At 34.4% G+C, this 18,493-nt stretch overlaps 2 protein-coding genes across 2 annotated transcripts; one reads left to right on the top strand and one right to left on the bottom strand.

Annotated features, from left to right (window-relative positions):
* Positions 1–448: 448 nt before the first annotated feature.
* LOC124366353 lies at positions 449–2,245 on the top strand. The gene is made up of 3 exons (XM_046822844.1): positions 449–549; positions 1,263–1,298; positions 1,870–2,245. Exons 1-3 carry the CDS (start codon positions 499–501, stop codon positions 2,194–2,196), a joined length of 414 nt encoding a protein of 137 aa, XP_046678800.1. The 5' UTR covers positions 449–498; the 3' UTR covers positions 2,197–2,245.
* Positions 2,246–6,834: 4,589 nt separating this feature from the next.
* Positions 6,835–8,639, bottom strand: LOC124366352. Its single transcript, XM_046822843.1, has 3 exons — positions 8,516–8,639; positions 7,775–7,810; positions 6,835–7,215 (listed from the first exon to the last, which is right to left on the bottom strand). The coding sequence occupies exons 1-3, from the start codon at positions 8,564–8,566 to the stop codon at positions 6,889–6,891; spliced, it is 414 nt and encodes a 137-aa protein (XP_046678799.1). The 5' UTR covers positions 8,567–8,639; the 3' UTR covers positions 6,835–6,888.
* Positions 8,640–18,493: the final 9,854 nt, after the last annotated feature.

Below are 18,493 nucleotides of genomic sequence, written 5' to 3'. Positions count from 1 at the left end.
ATTTTTTTACATTAACAGGAGTATTTTACATTAACCACTACCTTTATATATTTTTCAATTGCTCCATGAGTCTTGAACATAATAGGTGGATTAGAAGTTGACCTCTAATCACATGTCACGTGATATTAAGTAGGTAATCGGCTAACGACAACATCAAAATTTTGAATCAGGATATTAAGCCTCAGAAACGATTCTTCCTTAGTAAACTACTCTTAATTATTGTTTTTAATATAATCTAAAAATCAGGATTTTTGAACAGTACCATCCTCTATAGATTCATGTCTTTTAATATTTTGGTAAAAATACACAATACTCATAATTAAGACGGTTATACTTCGAATTAAGAAACTATAAATCGCAATTTACTAATGAAGCAGGCGGAAGACGGTCAAGTTTGTTTACCGGTGATGAACAGGTGTTCTATGTAGAGAGCCAGTATATAACCGCCGAGAAAATCATGGTAAGTCACTGACTGTACTGTACTGTCTCTGTCTCATCATGAGGACCTCCGTAGCCGTTGCTTCCCTTGCCATTGTCGCCCTCGCCATCGTGAGTTACTATAATTAATTAGTAGGTTTATTTTTTATATGGCATAACACTTTTATAAACTTTAAAAATTTACCTCTATAAACACTAATATTTAGAAAAAAAAACATACATCAGGTTCAATATATTTTTTTGTACGTTAGCTTTTAAATTACGTCAGGTGGTTGAAAAAGTTAAATAGATTTGAGGCATTCTCGTAATGTGCGTGTTTTATCAATTTTGTAGGCTTAAGTATGAATTTTTTAAAACAGCAACCTACTATTTCTCCAGCCATATTTTAGAAATATTTCAGATTTACTATCCATTTACGATCAGCAAGAGAAGATTGCTGGTGAATATTCTTATTCAGTTCGTGTTCATATCTCAGCAGAGAAGGATCGCCTAAGAATAAAACGAATGAAGAGTATAGGGAAGAAAGTGGATAGTCAACAAATCTAAGTAACAAAGCGAGATAGGTATCCTATAAAGCATAAGTTAATCAATTAATATTTATTCAGAACACTTTCACTTATTTTCAAAGCATTCTACTACGTCTCGGCCATATCTAATTGTAGTAAACATAACTTTAAGCAAATTTCATTGTATTCCACGAGTGATGATGTTATTAATAATTAGATGTACTGTTGAGACCTAACGGATTCTTTACATACTAAAGCCGATTGTGGGTAGTTGTTCAAACATGTTTGTATTTATTTTCCCGCCATGTTATGTTTCAGTTGGTACCCACCATCTCTGCTGGATGTGCTAAAACAGTAAGTATTTACCTTTATTTTTGTATTTTTAATAGTTTAGTAAACATTTATTTCAAGTTTTGTTTATAGAAAAACTACTAAAATTCTTATAAACATTATCCCACTCTTTGTTTTGTCATTGAGTAAAACATAGACTTTTTGTTATCGTTTTAAAATGACAATCGCACGTATCTAAAAATACATAAAATAATGAGCTTTTATCACGAAAATATATTCTAAAAATGATATATTCGCGTGTTTGGCAATTGACTGTAGGCGCGTTTAAAATGCTGATCAATGTATAAATTAACTCATTTCATCTACTTTTCTTTTCAAATTAAAAATTGACTACAAACACTGTATTATTTGTGGTAGTATTCGATGTGAAAATAGAAAACCTCTCATGAACGACAATATGTTGGCTTTATATATTTCTTCTAAAAACATTGTTTTGAATTCGTGTCGCAAAAATGTATTTCAAATTTCTGTGCTATTTCTCTTATTTGTATTTTATTTACTCGCCAAATTCATCAAAGCTTAACGGAACATGTATTACAACAATACATTTCTGATATTAAACATGATTATTCAGGTCGTTGGAGTTGGTGTGCCTGTAGAGAGCTACAGCGCCAGCGTGAAGAACGCCGCCTCCAACTCTGACGCCAAGACTGCTGAAGCCAACAAGGAAGACGAGGCTTACACTGATGGCATCGTCAAGTACGCTAGGGGATCCTCCAACACTGCCACCAGCCAGGACAAGGACAGCGCTCAGTCCTCCGTCAAGGAAGTTAACGTCAAGGGAATTGACGGCAGCTCATACAAGGCCAAGTCCTCCTCAGTGAAGACCGCCTCTCTGGACGCTGACACCAAGACCTCCAGCTCCTACGTGTCCGTAGGACCCGCCAGCTCCTGCGCTTAGAGGAATGTTTTCACTGACTTTTTAAATTTGCAATAAATTAATATTTAAATACTACACTTTATTATTTTAATCCCATGTCTGGATGCTCTTGCTTTATAATATATGATGAAAAAACCATATGCAATCTCTGAAAAAGATATTTATTTTTGAGGGGGCAAATAATACAGCCCTCTTTTAATTATCCAGCATATAAGAGAGGTTGACGTTGACATACATTAACCTTGCAGTTGTGGCCCACTTACCAAAGTTATATATGGATGCCTTATAGTTGATAAGCCTGTTTATGTTTCCTACTCTCTCTAACAGCCTCTGTTCTTGCCAGTGTCTCATGGTGCGTTCTAGGCTCCTCGTTCCTACCTCCGATGAACCCTCCAATTGGACCATCCGACTTTGATCCGGGACGTACATAGAATCTTGTAGGCTGCGCGTTCTTTGAAGTGTATTATGGGCGGTATCTGAGTCGGTGTGCCTGTAGAGAGCTACAGTGCCAGCGTGAAGAACGCCGCCTCCAACTCTGACGCCAAGACTGCTGAAGCCAACAAGGAAGACGAGGCTTACACTGATGGCATCGTCAAGTACGCTAGGGGATCCTCCAACATTGCCACCAGCCAGGACAAGGTCAGCGCTCAGTCCTCCGTCAAGGAAGTCAACGTCAAGGGAATTGACGGCAGCTCATACAAGGCCAAGTCCTTCTCAGTGAAGACCGCCTCTATGGACGCTTACACCCAGACCTCCACCTCCTACGTGTCCGTAGGACCCGCCAACTCCTGTGCTTAGGCACACCACATATATTTCTATGATAAAAAATAAAATTATATATCACATTTTTTAACTAGTTCAGCTTTTTCTTATCACCCCTCAATGACATCTTTTTGGCATTAATAATACTGTACGGCAAAGAAATGAAGTAATATATCCCGTTATATTTTTAATTTCATTGTATTGTATACCGTATATCATTATTAACAACAAGTTATTTATTAAATCCTATTTGATTACAGTTTTCTCAAACATACATAGATCTTATGCCTCAAAGAAACAGTAGCCAGACAGTGTATTGCAGAAAAATGATAAACCCCCTGAAATAAAGTTAATAATAATAATATCGTTTATTGTGAAAAAAACAATATAAACATTGTATTACAACCGTCCTTAATCTAACCTAACCATTCTCGCTGACAATGACCCATTCAAAACATCTCTATTACAGTTTTCAGATCCGGCAATACGATTTTGTGAATTTTTTGTGCTCTTAATTGCCCCAGCGATTCATCATAAACTCGTCAACAGTGTAAAATGGCAGTAGTACAGATTAGTCATCCTCAACTAATAAATCAAACCATTTTCTTTTATTTATTAACGGATTTATTATTAGTATCAATAAAAAATATGTTTAATTAAGAGTAACATAGAATGTAGTCATACCATTCATAAATAATCTATATAGGAAACTTATAGATAGGAGGATAGATAGGATCTATATAATAGTAGACAACCTTTGTTAACAGATACAATTTGCAGTTGATCGAAGCCGAGTAACTACAGTAAAGTATTGTAATTTTAAACAGGAAACATATCAATAGCAAACAATTTAAAAAAAGCAATAACAAATCTTAGAAGCATTAATTTAAAAAGACAAGTCGGGCAAAGATTATAACTAGTACAACTAAAAAATATTAATTTCAGTGGAAGCGTTCTGCAAGAACTAATACCAGGAGATAACGAATAAGAAAAAATTATAAACAACCAACAAACTGTGTGGCGTTTTCGAGGCGCTACATAAGGTGCACATCCTTGCAGACAAAAACATGGCCACTCAAAGGCACAATTGTAAGGCATTAGGTGAGACATGTGAATGCGTTTGTAAAGTGCTTAGTCGTTGAGTGCAATTTACACAATCGATATACTAGCTAGTTTAAACTATCAATATATTAGCTAGTTAAAAAAATCGATATTCTAGCTAGTTTAAACAATCGATGTACTAGTTAGTTTAAACAATAGATGTACTAGTAAGTTTAACGGTTATGCAAAGTATAAACAAGACTCAAAGAGGGGGATTTCGACCAACGGTAACTTTTTTAAGAGTCAGGGTTGCCGTGAAAAAAAGTTCATCGCAGAAGCAACTTCATTTATACTTTTCAAAGCCTGGAGACCTCAGAATAGTAAGCACTGGACGTAGAAGGAAACAGGATTTTCCGGACATTTGCCGTCGTTCAGTGATACAATAAAATCAGTAATACTACGTTTCGATATATGAAATCTGATTTCTTCTTCAGGTAAATAACTAACCTAACACATAATTACAAACTAGGTTAAAATAACAAATCATACCAGAGCATTGTGACACGCGTAAGTCAGGAAATCACAACACCTTGTTGTGTGTCAACTTCATTAACTCTAAAACATGCACTTCATTTCTCTCTTAAGACCGAATAGGATGTTTCGTCCTATTGCACTAAACTCAATGAAAGGTAATAGAGTTTTATTGTTTTCAGGGTTTAAAATCGGTGCCTTTATTGTGTTTTTATAACAAAGTAGTCGTACGCTAAATCACGTAGGCTTTCGCAAAACAGTTTTCGCTAAGATTATAACGAGGAACGTGCACCATCATGAAGTAATGAAATGTCGTGCAAAATTCTAAGTTTATAGATCAATTATTCTTTTCTCGTGATCCCCTGCATTGATAGTCTGTCCCCACTACATCTCAAGAACGAATGACCTACAGATTTGAAATTTTGTATAAACTTCATCATTATATAAGCAATTTCGATTCCAATATTGGACATGTTATTCCATATGATTTTTGTGGATGAAGATGGGCTGATTGATAAAGCAAAATCGAATTTTAGACAGAATGTATACTCTCCCGCAGTCAGTAATAAACCAGTGCAAACGTAACAGAAGATTTTAGTTTTTATTTAAAAGGGTGACTAAAATAAAAGAACGTTACTCGAATGTTTTCTCTGAAGGTACGGATGTACCAAGGTTCGTGCCTGGGTCCAATTATATTCATCTTGAAAATGAATTTTCATGATGTTTTCTTCACTCGTATGTAGACGATACTCTACTTCTTTCGGTGAACCCTCTTTCAGGCTGCAACTCTGCAATGTATTAATGACGACTTGTTGTTATTCTCTTAAGCTTAGAAAATTACACCTAGTCCTATCAGAACCTCTGCGCTGCTTCCGGAGTGACATGATATCTTGGATGCGTAAGGTTGAGGGTAGGGGCCGCCTCCTGTTGAGACCACGAGGAAAAGATTAGGGCGCTAATCTCAAGTCATGTCCCTTGGAAGAATGGAAAGCCAGCTCTGAACCATCGTCTCCAGTCACTGCAGTCAAGGGGTGGCATAACCTTATGTCTAGGCTGGAAGGAACCTTTGACTCTTATGGGACGAACCGTACCAACTTCAAAAGTCATCTCCTGCAGTAGACTGGACCTATCGAATCATCCTTGCACTCCAGAATCTCGACATTTGCGGTTAGTGATGTACCGCTCCTGGACATCCATAAGGTTGCCCAGATTTAAGTGACACATCGGTTGTTGCTGTACCCAGTGTTGGTTCAACTGAAAGTATAAACCAGCCAGAAGTGAATCCTCTGGAGATAATGACGACTTGCTAAAGATAAAAAGTTGGTTTGATTGACACGGGATTCGATTAAATTCGGATAAATGTAAGTTTTGCTCACCATCTGGAGGTAATGACTGGAGGCTGTCTGTATTGCTTAAAGTAAAAACTGGAAATTAAGAATGCTGAATAGATATAGAACTTTAATTCCTGTGTTATCGAAGCTGTATTAATTCCTTGGCAATTTTTAACCATAAATTACGTTCTTCCTGTGTTTGGAAATGGTTTGACTAAGGAGCTTTGTACGATCCTTACGAGGAGGGAAAACTATTCACTAATGTTTCTGTCTAATTTGAGAAAATTTGATCACATTCCTTACAATAGAAAGGCAGCCAGTTTGGTATTGGTGAGGGAGTTTTGTAACTTTTTTGTGTCACTGATACATAACATATTGGAAACGGTGAAGGTTTTTATCTGAAGAGCAAACTGTCGACACGAACGGATGACATGCAGGACATTCCGCATGTAAAACTAGAGACAACAAAGAAAGCGTTCTTGTAAGCTATTTTGAATCCCAGGAGTTCAATAAACATACATCCTTCATTAAGGGACTTTACTTATAAGATACTTAGAAACATATTCAAAAATATAGCCTACTGCTGGAAGTGATGTATTCATTTTAATTTAAATACAGGTACTCAGTTAGGATTTTATTGGCATTAACTGATTTGTAAAACAGTTATATAAACTGAAATCCGCTTAAATAGTTGTTAAATAAACTAATTTTCGTATCGGTTGTTATGTTAAAACTGTTATTGAAGAGAGTAGGACACAGAAACAGGCTTATCAACTATAAGGCATCCATATATAACTTTGGTAGATGGGCCACAACTGCAAGGGTAATGTATGTCAACGTCAACCTCTCTTATACAGGTACGCTGGATAATTAAAAGAGGGCTGTATTGCCCCCTCAAAAATCAATATCTTTTTTCAGAGATTACATGTGGTTTTTTGCATCATATACCTTTATTATAAAGCAAGAGCATTCAGGCATGGAATTAAAAAAAGTGTAGTATTTAAACATTAATTTATTGTAATTTTAAAAAGTCAGTGAAAACATTCCTCTAAGCGCAGGAGCTGGCGGGTCCTACGGACACGTAGGAGCTGGAGGTCTTGGTGTCAGCGTCCAGAGAGGCGGTCTTCACTGAAGAGGACTTGGCCTTGTATGAGCTGCCGTCAATTCCCTTGACGTTGACTTCCTTGACGGAGGACTGAGCGCTGTCCTTGTCCTGGCTGGTGGCAGTGTTGGAGGATCCCCTAGCGTACTTGACGATGCCATCAGTGTAAGCCTCGTCTTCCTTGTTGGCTTCAGCAGTCTTGGCGTCAGAGTTGGAGGCGGCGTTCTTCACGCTGGCGCTGTAGCTCTCTACAGGCACACCAACTCCTACAACCTGAATAATCATGGTTAATATCAGAAATGTATTGTTGTAATACATGTTCCGTTAAGCTTTGATGATTTTGGCTAGTAAATAAAATACAAATAAGAGAAATAGCACAGAAATTTAAAATACATTTTTGTGACACGAATACAAAACAATATTTTTAGAAGAAATATATAAAGCCAACACATTTTCGTTCATATTTTTACATTGAATACTACCACAAATAATACAGTGTTTGTAGTCAATTTTTAATTTGAAAAGAAAAGTAGATGAAATGAGTTAATTTGTACATTGATCGGCATTTTAAACGCGCCTACAGTCAATTGCCAAACACGCGAAAATATCATTTTTTGAATACATTTTCGTGATAAAAGCTCATAATTTTATGTATTTTTAGATACGTGCGATTGTCATTTTAAAACGATAACAAAAAGTCTGTTTTACTCAATGACAAAACAAAGAGAGTGGGATAATGTTTATAAGAATTTTAGTAGTTTTTCTATGAACAAAACTTGAAATAAATGTTTACTAAACTATTAAAAATACAAAAATAAAGGTAAACACTTACTGTTTTAGCACATCCAGCAGAGATGGTGGGTACCAACTGAAACATAACATAGCGGGAAAATAAATACAAACATGTTTGAACAACTACCCACAATCGGCTTTAGTATGTAAAGAATCCATTAGGTCTCAACAGTACATCTAATTATTAATAACATCATCATTCGTGGAATACAATGAAATCTGCTTAAAGTTGTGTTTACTACATTAGATATGGCCGAGACGTACTAGAATGCCTTGAAAATAAGTGAAAGTGTTCTGAATAAATATTAATTGATTAACTTATGCTTTATAGGATACCTATCTCGCTTTGTAACTTAGATTTGTTGACTATCCACTTTCTTCCCTATACTCTTCATTCGTTTTATTCTTAGGCGATCCCTCTCTGCTGAGATACGAACACGAACTGAATACGAATATTCACCAGCAATCTTCTCTTGCTGATTGTAAATGGATAGTAAATCTGAAATATTTCTAAAATATGGCTGGAGAAATAGTAGGTTGCTGTTTTTAAAAATTCATACTTAAGGCTACCGAATTCATAAAACACGCACCTTACTAGAATGCCTCAAACCTATTTAACTTTTTCAGCCACCTGTCGAAATTTAAAAGCTAATGTACAAAAAATATATTGAACCTGATGTATGTTTTTTTTAAATATAAGTGTTTATAGGGGAAAATTTTATGCCATATAAAAAAATTAAAATAACGAAATTAAACCTACTAATTAATTATAGTAACTCACGATGGCGAGGGCGACAATGGCAAGGGAAGCAACGGCTACGGAGGTCCTCATGATGAGACAGTGACAGTACAGTACAGTCAGTGACTTACCATGATTGTCTCGGCGGTTATATACTGGCTCTCTACATAGAACACCTGTTCATCACCGGTAAACAAACTTGACCGTCTTCCGCCTGCTTCATTAGTAAATTGCGATTTATAGTTTCTTAATTCGAAGTATAACCGTCTTAATTATGAGTATTGTGTATTTTTACCAAAATATTAAAAGACATGAATCTATAGAGGATGGTACTGTTTAAAAATCCTGATTTTTAGATTATATTAAAAACAATAATTAAGAGTGCTTTACTAAGGAAGAATCGTTTCTGAGGCTTAATATCCTGATTCAAAATTTTGATGTTGTCGTTAAGCGATCACTTAATATCACGTGACATGTGATTAGAGTTCAATATTTAATCCACCTATTATGTTCAAGCCTCATGGAGCAATTGGAAAATTAAAAAAGTTGTGGTTAATGCACAATACTATTCCAATATTTTTTGACAAGGCCTTTCAAAATCAAAGGTTTCATCGTCAGTTGACTCCAATAAAAATATTTCAATATTTATGTTACAAATAATTTTAAAATACCATATGATGTACATATACAAATAAAAAAGATTGGGAATATTTCAACCAGTTTGAAAAATTAGACATTACTGTATTTTAGTTTTTGAATAAATTGAGAAGAAATTATAATGGATTTTTTAATAGGCTCTTCTTCATTATTTTTTTAGTTTTTCTTTATTTGTGTTTATGTAAAGTGATTCCCATGCACTTATTCATTGGTTTTGTTACCTCTTTTATTAATTTTAGATTTTTTCAATAGTGTGTTCTGATTCAGTTTCGCGCTTGGTTGTAGGAGATTTGTTAATTCTTCCATATTTCGTATGTGAAAATTCCACTCCTTCTCAATTTATTAAAAACCTAAACTGTAGTCATGTCTAATTTGTCATACTAGCTAAAATATTTCCAAATTGTTCTATTTGCATATTTACATTATAGTATTTTAATATGAATGTAAAAAAAGTAATGTAAATATTGATTTACGAGGTTACCTGAAAACGAAACCTTTGGTTTCGAAAGGTCTCGTCCGTCCAAAAAATAATATTGGAAAAGCGTTGTATACTATAAGAATTATTTAACGATCATATGTACTATATACTAATATAACTATCACTATTGTGTCTTCTCGAAAAAACAACAACAACATGCTGTGATTCCTGACGCTGTGGCATAGTTTGTTTACTTTATAGTTTATAGTTAAGTGTTAGGTTAGTTATCCACCTGAGTAAGAGACCAGATTACAGGTTTCGAAACGTAGTGTTACTGATTTCTTGTATCACTGAACAATTGTAAATGTCCGACGAAATCCTACTTCCTTCACAACCCTTACATTGTCAAAAACAAACTGTAAACAAAGAATGATTTAATCGTTTAGAAGAGAGTGACTAAAAGAATAAAATGATCTTGAACAAATAATAATATTGTAAAGCTGACCAGGACAATAAAGCAGCATTAAAGCATTGAATATGTATAGGGCATCAAGAGATGCCAGGGTCTAAGAAATATACAAGAACTCTAAATATTACCGGAATAGATTAATTGGAAAATTACGTACTTTGCTGAATTGACTTCATCTGAAACCCCTGGAAAATATCAGAAAATATCTATAAAGTGGGATATGATGTCAGTAGTAATGAAAACATTTTATTCCTAATATCTCATTACGGTAACTAAAAGTTTGAGATTATTGGAATGACAAATAACGGTGAAGGTAGCAAAGTGATAATGAACTTGTTCAAGTCAGCAAAACATATACTATACAGCTCGAATACGTTTTTCAGCCGCGAAGTTATTAAATCAGTAGATAATTAAATAAATTATAGAGCGATATGTAGCAATGGCATTTCAATGCGGAGGTTTTTTTGCCCGGCGAGCAATGATTCAACTAAGAAATATGTCTCTTGAAACCGAGAATTTTTCCTTTCGAATACGAAAATAAATTTTGTTTAGAGTAAGGCTCCATTTTGTTCCTTAAACAGTTCTTGGCCATTTTCTTTGTTAAGTACGATCTTTCATATGTATATGACAGTAATACTCAATTATTTAAATAATAATTATTATTATTGTTGTAAAAAGTAAAATAAATACAAATGGGAGGTCTGTGCCCTTACGTCCTTGCTTTTACATTATTATGGCATCCGTGAACAATATAAATAAAGATCACACAATTTGGAGAATATATCACTGCTAGTTAATCACACAAATAAAATTAATAATTTATTGTCACAATTAGAATTTAACTTAAAGAAATTTTCAGTACAAAAGGTGCCCATCAAAACATTTTTTTTCTGGATGGCCGTCATCTGTCAAAAAATATTAATCTTGACCTTAGCTGCCGAAAAGTCTCACAAGCTCATCTGTAACAATCATGATTCATGTGGTAGGTAAGATTCTACAGTCTCAGAGTAAACGTTGTATATCTTCATGCCTCGGGAAGATAAAGCAGATCATTATAAAGTATAAGGAATTATATTTGCCACTAGTAGATTGCACGATATTCCGATTATTTCTTATTACATTTTTTACTTTGTTATTACTCTTTTGCTGTTTTTGTTACAGTTGCATATCTCTATTTTATTGTTGATGCTCATGTATTATTGATAATTTTATTGTTATTACTGCTGTACAAAATTATGCTGTGGCAATTAGTTTACTTTCAAACGGTAAGTTATTATACTTTCATTATATCATTACAACGTATCATTATAGATACAGCTATGTAAATAACAACAATTAATTAATTAGTTATATGTTATTTCAAATAAAGTGACATGATTTGGCTAGGCCGACACAAATCAGTTGGAATCCTGTGTCTTTTGGTCTTCATTATAGTTTAATGTCCAGTAATACCTAAAGATTAGCTGTTTAGTAATTGTTACAGTAATGTTGGCTTATATGTTTCCAGAAAATACTATAGCGATAACGCGCACAGAAAATGGATTGGAGCCCTTGGTCTCGGACGTTTTCAAGTCAAGGAATAAGCGTTGGGTGTCCCTATGGGTGTTCCCCAAGGTTTGTGTAGTGGCCCAATTTGATTCAATTTGTACACGTTGGAGTTTCCCAGTCGTCTTCATTATTGCACTTCTCAGTTTTGTTTGAGAACAATTGATTTTATTTGAGCTGTACGTTTCATATGAGCAGGATATGTTGAGGAAGGATGTTGATCAAATTAACTGACTTACGCAGTACAGTATGTGGGCGGGGTAAGCCAATCATATATCAACAGTTTTTAACATAACAACCGATACAAATAAATAACAACTCTTTTGACGGATTTCAGTGTCGACAGTTTGCTCTTCAGAGAAAAACCTTCACCGTTTCCAATATCTGATGTATCAGTGACACAAAAAGCTTACAAAACTCCCTCACCGATACCAAACTGGCTGCCTTTCTATTGTAAGAACACATTCGTACTTGAGAGATCTGGTTCTTGAGATATAGTGCGGACAATCAATGCAGGGGATCACGAGAAAGAATAATTGATCTATAAACTTAGAATGCACGTTCCTTGTTATAATCTTAGCGCAGACTGTTGCACGAAAGCCTACGTGATTTAGCGTACGACTACTTTGTTATAAAAATACAATGAAGGCACCGATTTAAACTCTGAAAACATTAAAACTATATTATTGTATCATTGAGTTTAGTGCAATACGACGAAACATCCTATTCGGTCTTAAGAGAGAAAAGAATTGTGCTGACAATATTGGAAAAACTGGGTTACAATTTAAGAAATAAAGAAGCGTAAACTTTGGTTCAAAAAACTAATACCTATGTTTAGAAAAGAGGTAGACATGTCTTATTAATTTTATCAAAGTACTTTAGCATGATAACTCATCTCCTCTAATGTGTTTTATACAATTTTTTATTACATTAATTTCAAACTTTTATTTTATAAATGTCTTATTTTAGTAATTAATATTTCCAAAGCTGTAAAAACTCTATATAGTGTGTAATGTTTGATCAAGTATGAAGGAAACAGGATTTTTCCGGACATTTGCCATCGTTCAGTGAAACAAGAAAACAGTAACACTACGTTTCGAGATCTGCAATCTGATCTCTTCTTCAGGTAAAGAACTAACCTAATACATAATTACAAACTAAGTTAAAATAAACAAATCTTACTAAAGCGTTGTGGCACGCCTAAGTCAGGAATCACAACCTACATGTTGTTGTCAACTTCACTAACACTAAAGACATGCACTTAATACAAAACTATACAAAACACTAATCATTAAAAGTAAACTACGGAATACAGGTCACAATGCGTCTTCACTCGTCTACTGACCACCTACGACTGACCTTTAAGATGCAAGCTCTCAAGGTCTTTGATTTGTTTACTGGTTCCGGGTCCGTACCGAGAATCAATTCTTTGTTTAAAGGTTATTTTTGACGATGGAAGGATTGTGAAGGAAACAGGATTTTTTTCCGGACATTTGCCATCGTTCAGTGAAACAAGAAAACAGTAACACTACGTTTCGAGATCTGCAATCTGATCTCTTCTTCAGGTAAAGAACTAACCTAATACATAATTACAAACTAAGTTAAAATAAACAAATCTTACTAAAGCGTTGTGGCACGCCTAAGTCAGGAATCACAACCTACATGTTGTTGTCAACTTCACTAACACTAAAGACATGCACTTAATACAAAAACTATACAAAACACTAATCATTAAAAGTAAACTACGGAATACAGGTCACAATGCGTCTTCACTCGTCTACTGACCACCTACGACAAGTATTTTATCAATAATTCAGTTAAAATTGTCATAACTTTTTTCATATGGTTAATTACCACATTTCATTTTACCAGGGTTCTGGAAACAATTTATGCACCATTTAAGTAAAATTACAATTGATTATGATTTCAAAATTATAAATTTTAAAGTGATTATAAACTATAGTGTTTTGAAGTGACTGGTAAGAGAGACGAACTGTGATTCACCAGTGCCATTTCCTGTCCTCCTTAATGAAATAATTAATTATTTTATATTTTACCATTTCCTGAATTCACTATTCCTCATAGCTACCACGAAGGAATACAGAAGAAGTTAGTGTTAGCTAATTTTGGGCAAAGAAAGTAAAAATATAGATGTCTTATTTTACCTGGCAAAGTTAGGGCTAAGAAGCCCTTTCTATAATTTAACCTGGGGACCAACGGCTTAAAGGTGACTTCCAAACCACCATTGACATGGTGAGGTGAGTACCATTCGTATTAAATTATTTCCCAAGCCTTACCAATGGAACTACTGTTTTCTCAACCACGCCACGCCTATAGTATCACAGTAGTTTTTTGTATTCCCTTTTTTTAGCACGCAGCCTTTCCTGTAGTACAGACACCAGTGGTGAGACAGACTTTGTATGTGCCAACATTTTGAATTTTGAACTTTAAAATCGCAAAGAAGAATATTACGACATCACTTACAGAGAATATTGCGATTTCCTCAAATTTCAAGAACTTTCCAACTTGAATTCAACTTGTCGACAAGAACTAACATTTACTTTTTTTAATATTTTTATTAATAAAATATTAACAATATATTGGACTTATAATTTATTTGACTATGCATGCTATAAATAGACCCTCTATCCAGTATTTAGTGAGCGAGTACGATAGACTATTTCGGAGGACTTTTGCTCTATCGAAATGAAATAACATATATTTCAAAAGTAAATAAATGTGACCCTTTTATTGTGTAAACCCCCATTTTTAATTTAAAACTGTTAAGCCTTTTCGATTTCTGTATTTTTCACTTAATAAATAGTCTATGTCGTTTGTTAACTGTACTCATAGTTTAAATTACTATCAATAGTCCAGTAAAATAAGGATGCAACCTCGGAATGAAAGATAATAAGATAAAAATTTGCATACGTCTTTATTTTGATACCTCAAAAAGTCTCATATAATCACGTGTACGCGTCTTGAAATATTTAAGGTCAAAGTACACGAAAATCAGTTTTTTTAAATATCTCGTTTCCTTTACGCCAAATGACTTTGAAGGTAGTTAGAGAAATTGTAGAACGGAAAACTCTCTTCAACTTTTGTCTGAAGTAATTTTATGTACGTTCAACCCTTTTTGAGATACAGCGCAAAGAGAGTAGGGGACCGCTTACCTGTATATACGATCATGCGAGGTCAGCCAGTAGAATACAATAAATAAATGAGTTATATTGTTAATTATTCACTTACTATTATTATTACTTAGTACTTTTATTATTGTTAGCATTATTATCATTATTATTGCATTTTAATACAGAGTGGGCCAGATAAAACCGGTCCCGAGAGGCGTAGGCGCGCCGATGTACATACAGCATGACGGGACATTGACCTTTCCCCTTCCACTACTGTCTGCCGTCCGTTCCTGTCCTGTCTATCTGTCCACGTCAGTGTAGCTTGAGTGTTTGACCGAGCAGTGTGGATCATGCCGTATTCAATAGAACAGCGTGTTTTCATAGTGGAGGAATATGTTCGTACAACTTCAATAATGTCGGTCCGTGAAAAGTTTCTTGAGAAGTATCCTGAAGGTCGAGTTCCTGCTAAATCAACCATTCAGGATTTAATTAAAAAGTGGCGTACAACAGGCAATGTGTCCAATATGAAGAGAGACAAACAACCAACTGTACGAACACCAGAAGCTGTGGCCAATGTACAGACCATTATTGGAAGGAGTCCTTCAAAGTCAACACGACGATTATCGCAACAAGTCGAATTTCTCGAACATCTTGTCGGCGTATACTGCATGGATTAAAAATGCATTGCCTATCGTGTGAGTGTTGTTGTTCAGGAATTGAAAGAGGTTGATTTGGCTAGACGTGTACGTTACTGTCAATGGGTTCTTCAAGAAATTGCAGAAGGTAACGTGGATCCATTTTTATTCATTTCTACAGACGAAGCATGGTTCCACTTATCAGGGTATGTAAATTCTCAAAATACGCGGTATTGGGCAACACACAATCCTCATGGTAACCCATGAGAAACCATTGCATGACTTTAAAATTGGTGTTTGGTGCGCAATGTCTGGTCGCCGGATCATTGGACCAATATTCTTCGAGGAGACAGTTAATACAGACGTTTATCTACGGATCTATGAAGAATTTGTTACACAACTGAATCCAGAAGAAGTGTCATATGCGTACTTCCAACAAGATGGGGCAACCTGTCACACTTCTGATCGATCTCTCGCTCGAATCCACAGTGATTTTACTAAAATAGAGAACCATCAGTAAAGACTTGTGGCCAGCCAGATCGCCCGACCTATCGCCTTGCGATTTTTATCTCTGGGGCCGTCTCAAAGGTAATGTCTATCACAACAACCCACGGACTTTAGAAGAATTGAAGCAAAACATACGACAAGAAATTGCCAACATTCCAGTAGAAGAATTGCAGACTGTTTTCCTGAACATGATTCGCCAGTGCTGAAATTTGCATACAAGTTGGTGGCTCCCATTTTGAACAGAGACTGTAAATCCTTAAATGTACATGTTGTAAAATAGACAAAATAAAATTTCATTTTATTACTTAATATTATGTATTTTTTTTATTTCGCCTAGTCACTTTTTTTCAGTTTCCTGTACGCATTGTATGAGTATTACGTAAACTCGCTCGGGACCGGTTTTATCTGGCCCACTCTGTATTATCATTGTTCGTCTTCTTCTTCTTCTTCCTCTGGCTGTTCAATATCGGATTCATTATCCTCATTCTCGTTTACAAAAGTATCAGAATAGAAAGATTCAAGAATATCAGGTGCATATTCACTTCCTTCATTGAAACCATCTGAAGTTGATGAAGCGTTGAGGCATGATTGTCCATTACACTGCCCACAAAAGTGCATCCGCAATTAGAACCAAAACCTTTCCTGCAATTGCAAAATATTGTATTCAGCAGTTCTTCTGGTGCTGGTGGTTATAATGTTGTTATTGGTTCCAGGAGTTCATTTTGCAAGTACCCAGCCGAATTCCTGGGGTTCTAAATCATTTCCCAACCAAATTTGGGTCTGGTAATAGACACGAAGGATATGCTGACGAACTGCTGTACTTGAAGGTGGAAGACTTGATAACTGCACTGGTTTGTTGCTTCTTGTTTTTTTGATGAACTGGGTGTATCGAAAAGAGTCTATATCGTCTTTTGATTTCGGAGCATTATACGTTTGCTAAGAAAATACGTACTCCATTTTCAAATAATTCTTGTACAGAGCAGTTTTTTTTTGTTTAAATAGTTCAGCTGATTGATTTAAATCGTGATGTTTTTCGAACATTTTAATAAACGATATTTTACCTTTTTTATAAAGCGCAGAAGTCGTATCACATCCACTAAACGCCTGTAAAAATAATATGTGTTTCTTAGAATGAGGGTATTTATCAAAACTTTTCGATGAATACAATTTTGTCTCCAAATTACTCTTAACCATTTTTTTTTTTGAAAAAAATGTCTTGTTGATGTGATTGAGCACGTCCTATCAAGATAACTAGCAAATCAATATCTTCTCCTACAATGACAGAAGTTTTTTTTAAGTTCAGACTCTGCAATAGCTGTTGCTACAATAAGAACATCAGCATCATCTCTGGCTTGTTTTTGTAGTGATATTAACAGTTTTTAATTTGTTGATAAGCATGTCTATAAATTTTTTTATTAGATGAATTCGATAAAAATTTTTCTTGGCTGATTGGCACCTCCATTGTTTCATCAAAGCGGAGTTCGTAAGATTTTGAAACACCAGCAGTTCTTCTTAATTGTTCCATTGCTTAAATGACCTTAGTGTAGTCTGAGTAACCATCAAATACAACAACGATACTTGACCCATAATGTGTTTGTAAATATTTGACGTATTTATTCAAAATATGAGAGATAGTATCATCTTTATTCCATACAACGCGATGCAAGAGAAATACACCATCGATAATATAATATTCATGTGGTATAATATTCATAGTAATATAGTAATATGGAAGAAAAAGTATTTCTTTTAATATTGTATGTTTGGTAAAAATAAAATAAGTATTATTTAGAGAACATATAATTTATAATTTTTATCTAAATATGGTATATTAAATAATAAATAATAATAGAAATTTAATAATAATGATAATAATAAAATGTAATAATAGTGGATAATAATAAAAATGTAATAATAGTGATAATAATGCTAACAATAATAATAGTATTAAGTAATAATAATAATAGTAAGTGAATAATTAACAATATAACTCATTTATTTATTGTATTATACTGGCTGACTTTGCATTATCGTATATACAGGTAAGCGGTCCCCTACTCTTTGCGCTGTATCTCAAAAAGGGTTGATCGTACATAAAATTACTTCAGACAAAAGTTGAAGAGAGTTTTCCGTTCTAAAATTTCTCTAACCACCTTCAAAGTCATTTAGCGTAAAGGAAACGAGATATTTTAAAAAAACTGATTTTCGTGTACTTTGACCTTAAATATTTCAAGACGCGTACACGTGATTATATGAGACTTTTGAGGTAAGTTTTATAACATCAAAATAAAGACGTATGCAAATTTTTATCTTATTATCTTTCATTCCGAGGTTGCATCCTTATTTTGCCTTATTTTACTGAGTTACGAGGAACCTGTGTAGCCTACGTCTTAAGTTAATAAAAATCTAAGTAACAAAACTAGATAGGTATCCTATAAAGTATAAGTTAATCAATCAATATTTATTCAGAACAATTTCACTTATTTTCAAGGCATTCTACTACGTCTTGCCCAAATCTAATTTAGGAAAAACACAACTATAAGCAAAGTTCATTGTCTTCCACGAATGATGATGCTATTAATCAGATGTACTGATGAGACCTAATGGATCTCGGTAAGGAGTTCCTGGTGATGAACAGGTGTTACATGTAGAGCGATG

The sequence above is a fragment of the Homalodisca vitripennis genome, chromosome 7 (assembly GCF_021130785.1).
Source record: "Homalodisca vitripennis isolate AUS2020 chromosome 7, UT_GWSS_2.1, whole genome shotgun sequence".
Lineage (NCBI taxonomy): Eukaryota > Metazoa > Arthropoda > Insecta > Hemiptera > Cicadellidae > Homalodisca > Homalodisca vitripennis.
The sequence above is the reverse complement of the archived record's forward strand: the minus strand, read 5'-3'. Positions and strand labels throughout refer to the sequence as shown.

Bases quoted from the DNA above. Each gene is read 5' to 3' on its own strand.
- LOC124366352 (XM_046822843.1), bottom strand. From the start codon at position 8,566: ATGAGGACCTCCGTAGCCGTTGCTTCCCTTGCCATTGTCGCCCTCGCC. The intron at 7,811-8,515 runs GTGAGTTACTAT...GTTATGTTTCAG, and splicing joins CCATTGTCGCCCTCGCCATC to TTGGTACCCACCATCTCTGC. The intron at 7,216-7,774 runs GTAAGTGTTTAC...ATGATTATTCAG, and splicing joins CTGCTGGATGTGCTAAAACA to GTTGTAGGAGTTGGTGTGCC.
- LOC124366353 (XM_046822844.1), top strand. From the start codon at position 499: ATGAGGACCTCCGTAGCCGTTGCTTCCCTTGCCATTGTCGCCCTCGCC. The intron at 550-1,262 runs GTGAGTTACTAT...GTTATGTTTCAG, and splicing joins CCATTGTCGCCCTCGCCATC to TTGGTACCCACCATCTCTGC. The intron at 1,299-1,869 runs GTAAGTATTTAC...ATGATTATTCAG, and splicing joins CTGCTGGATGTGCTAAAACA to GTCGTTGGAGTTGGTGTGCC.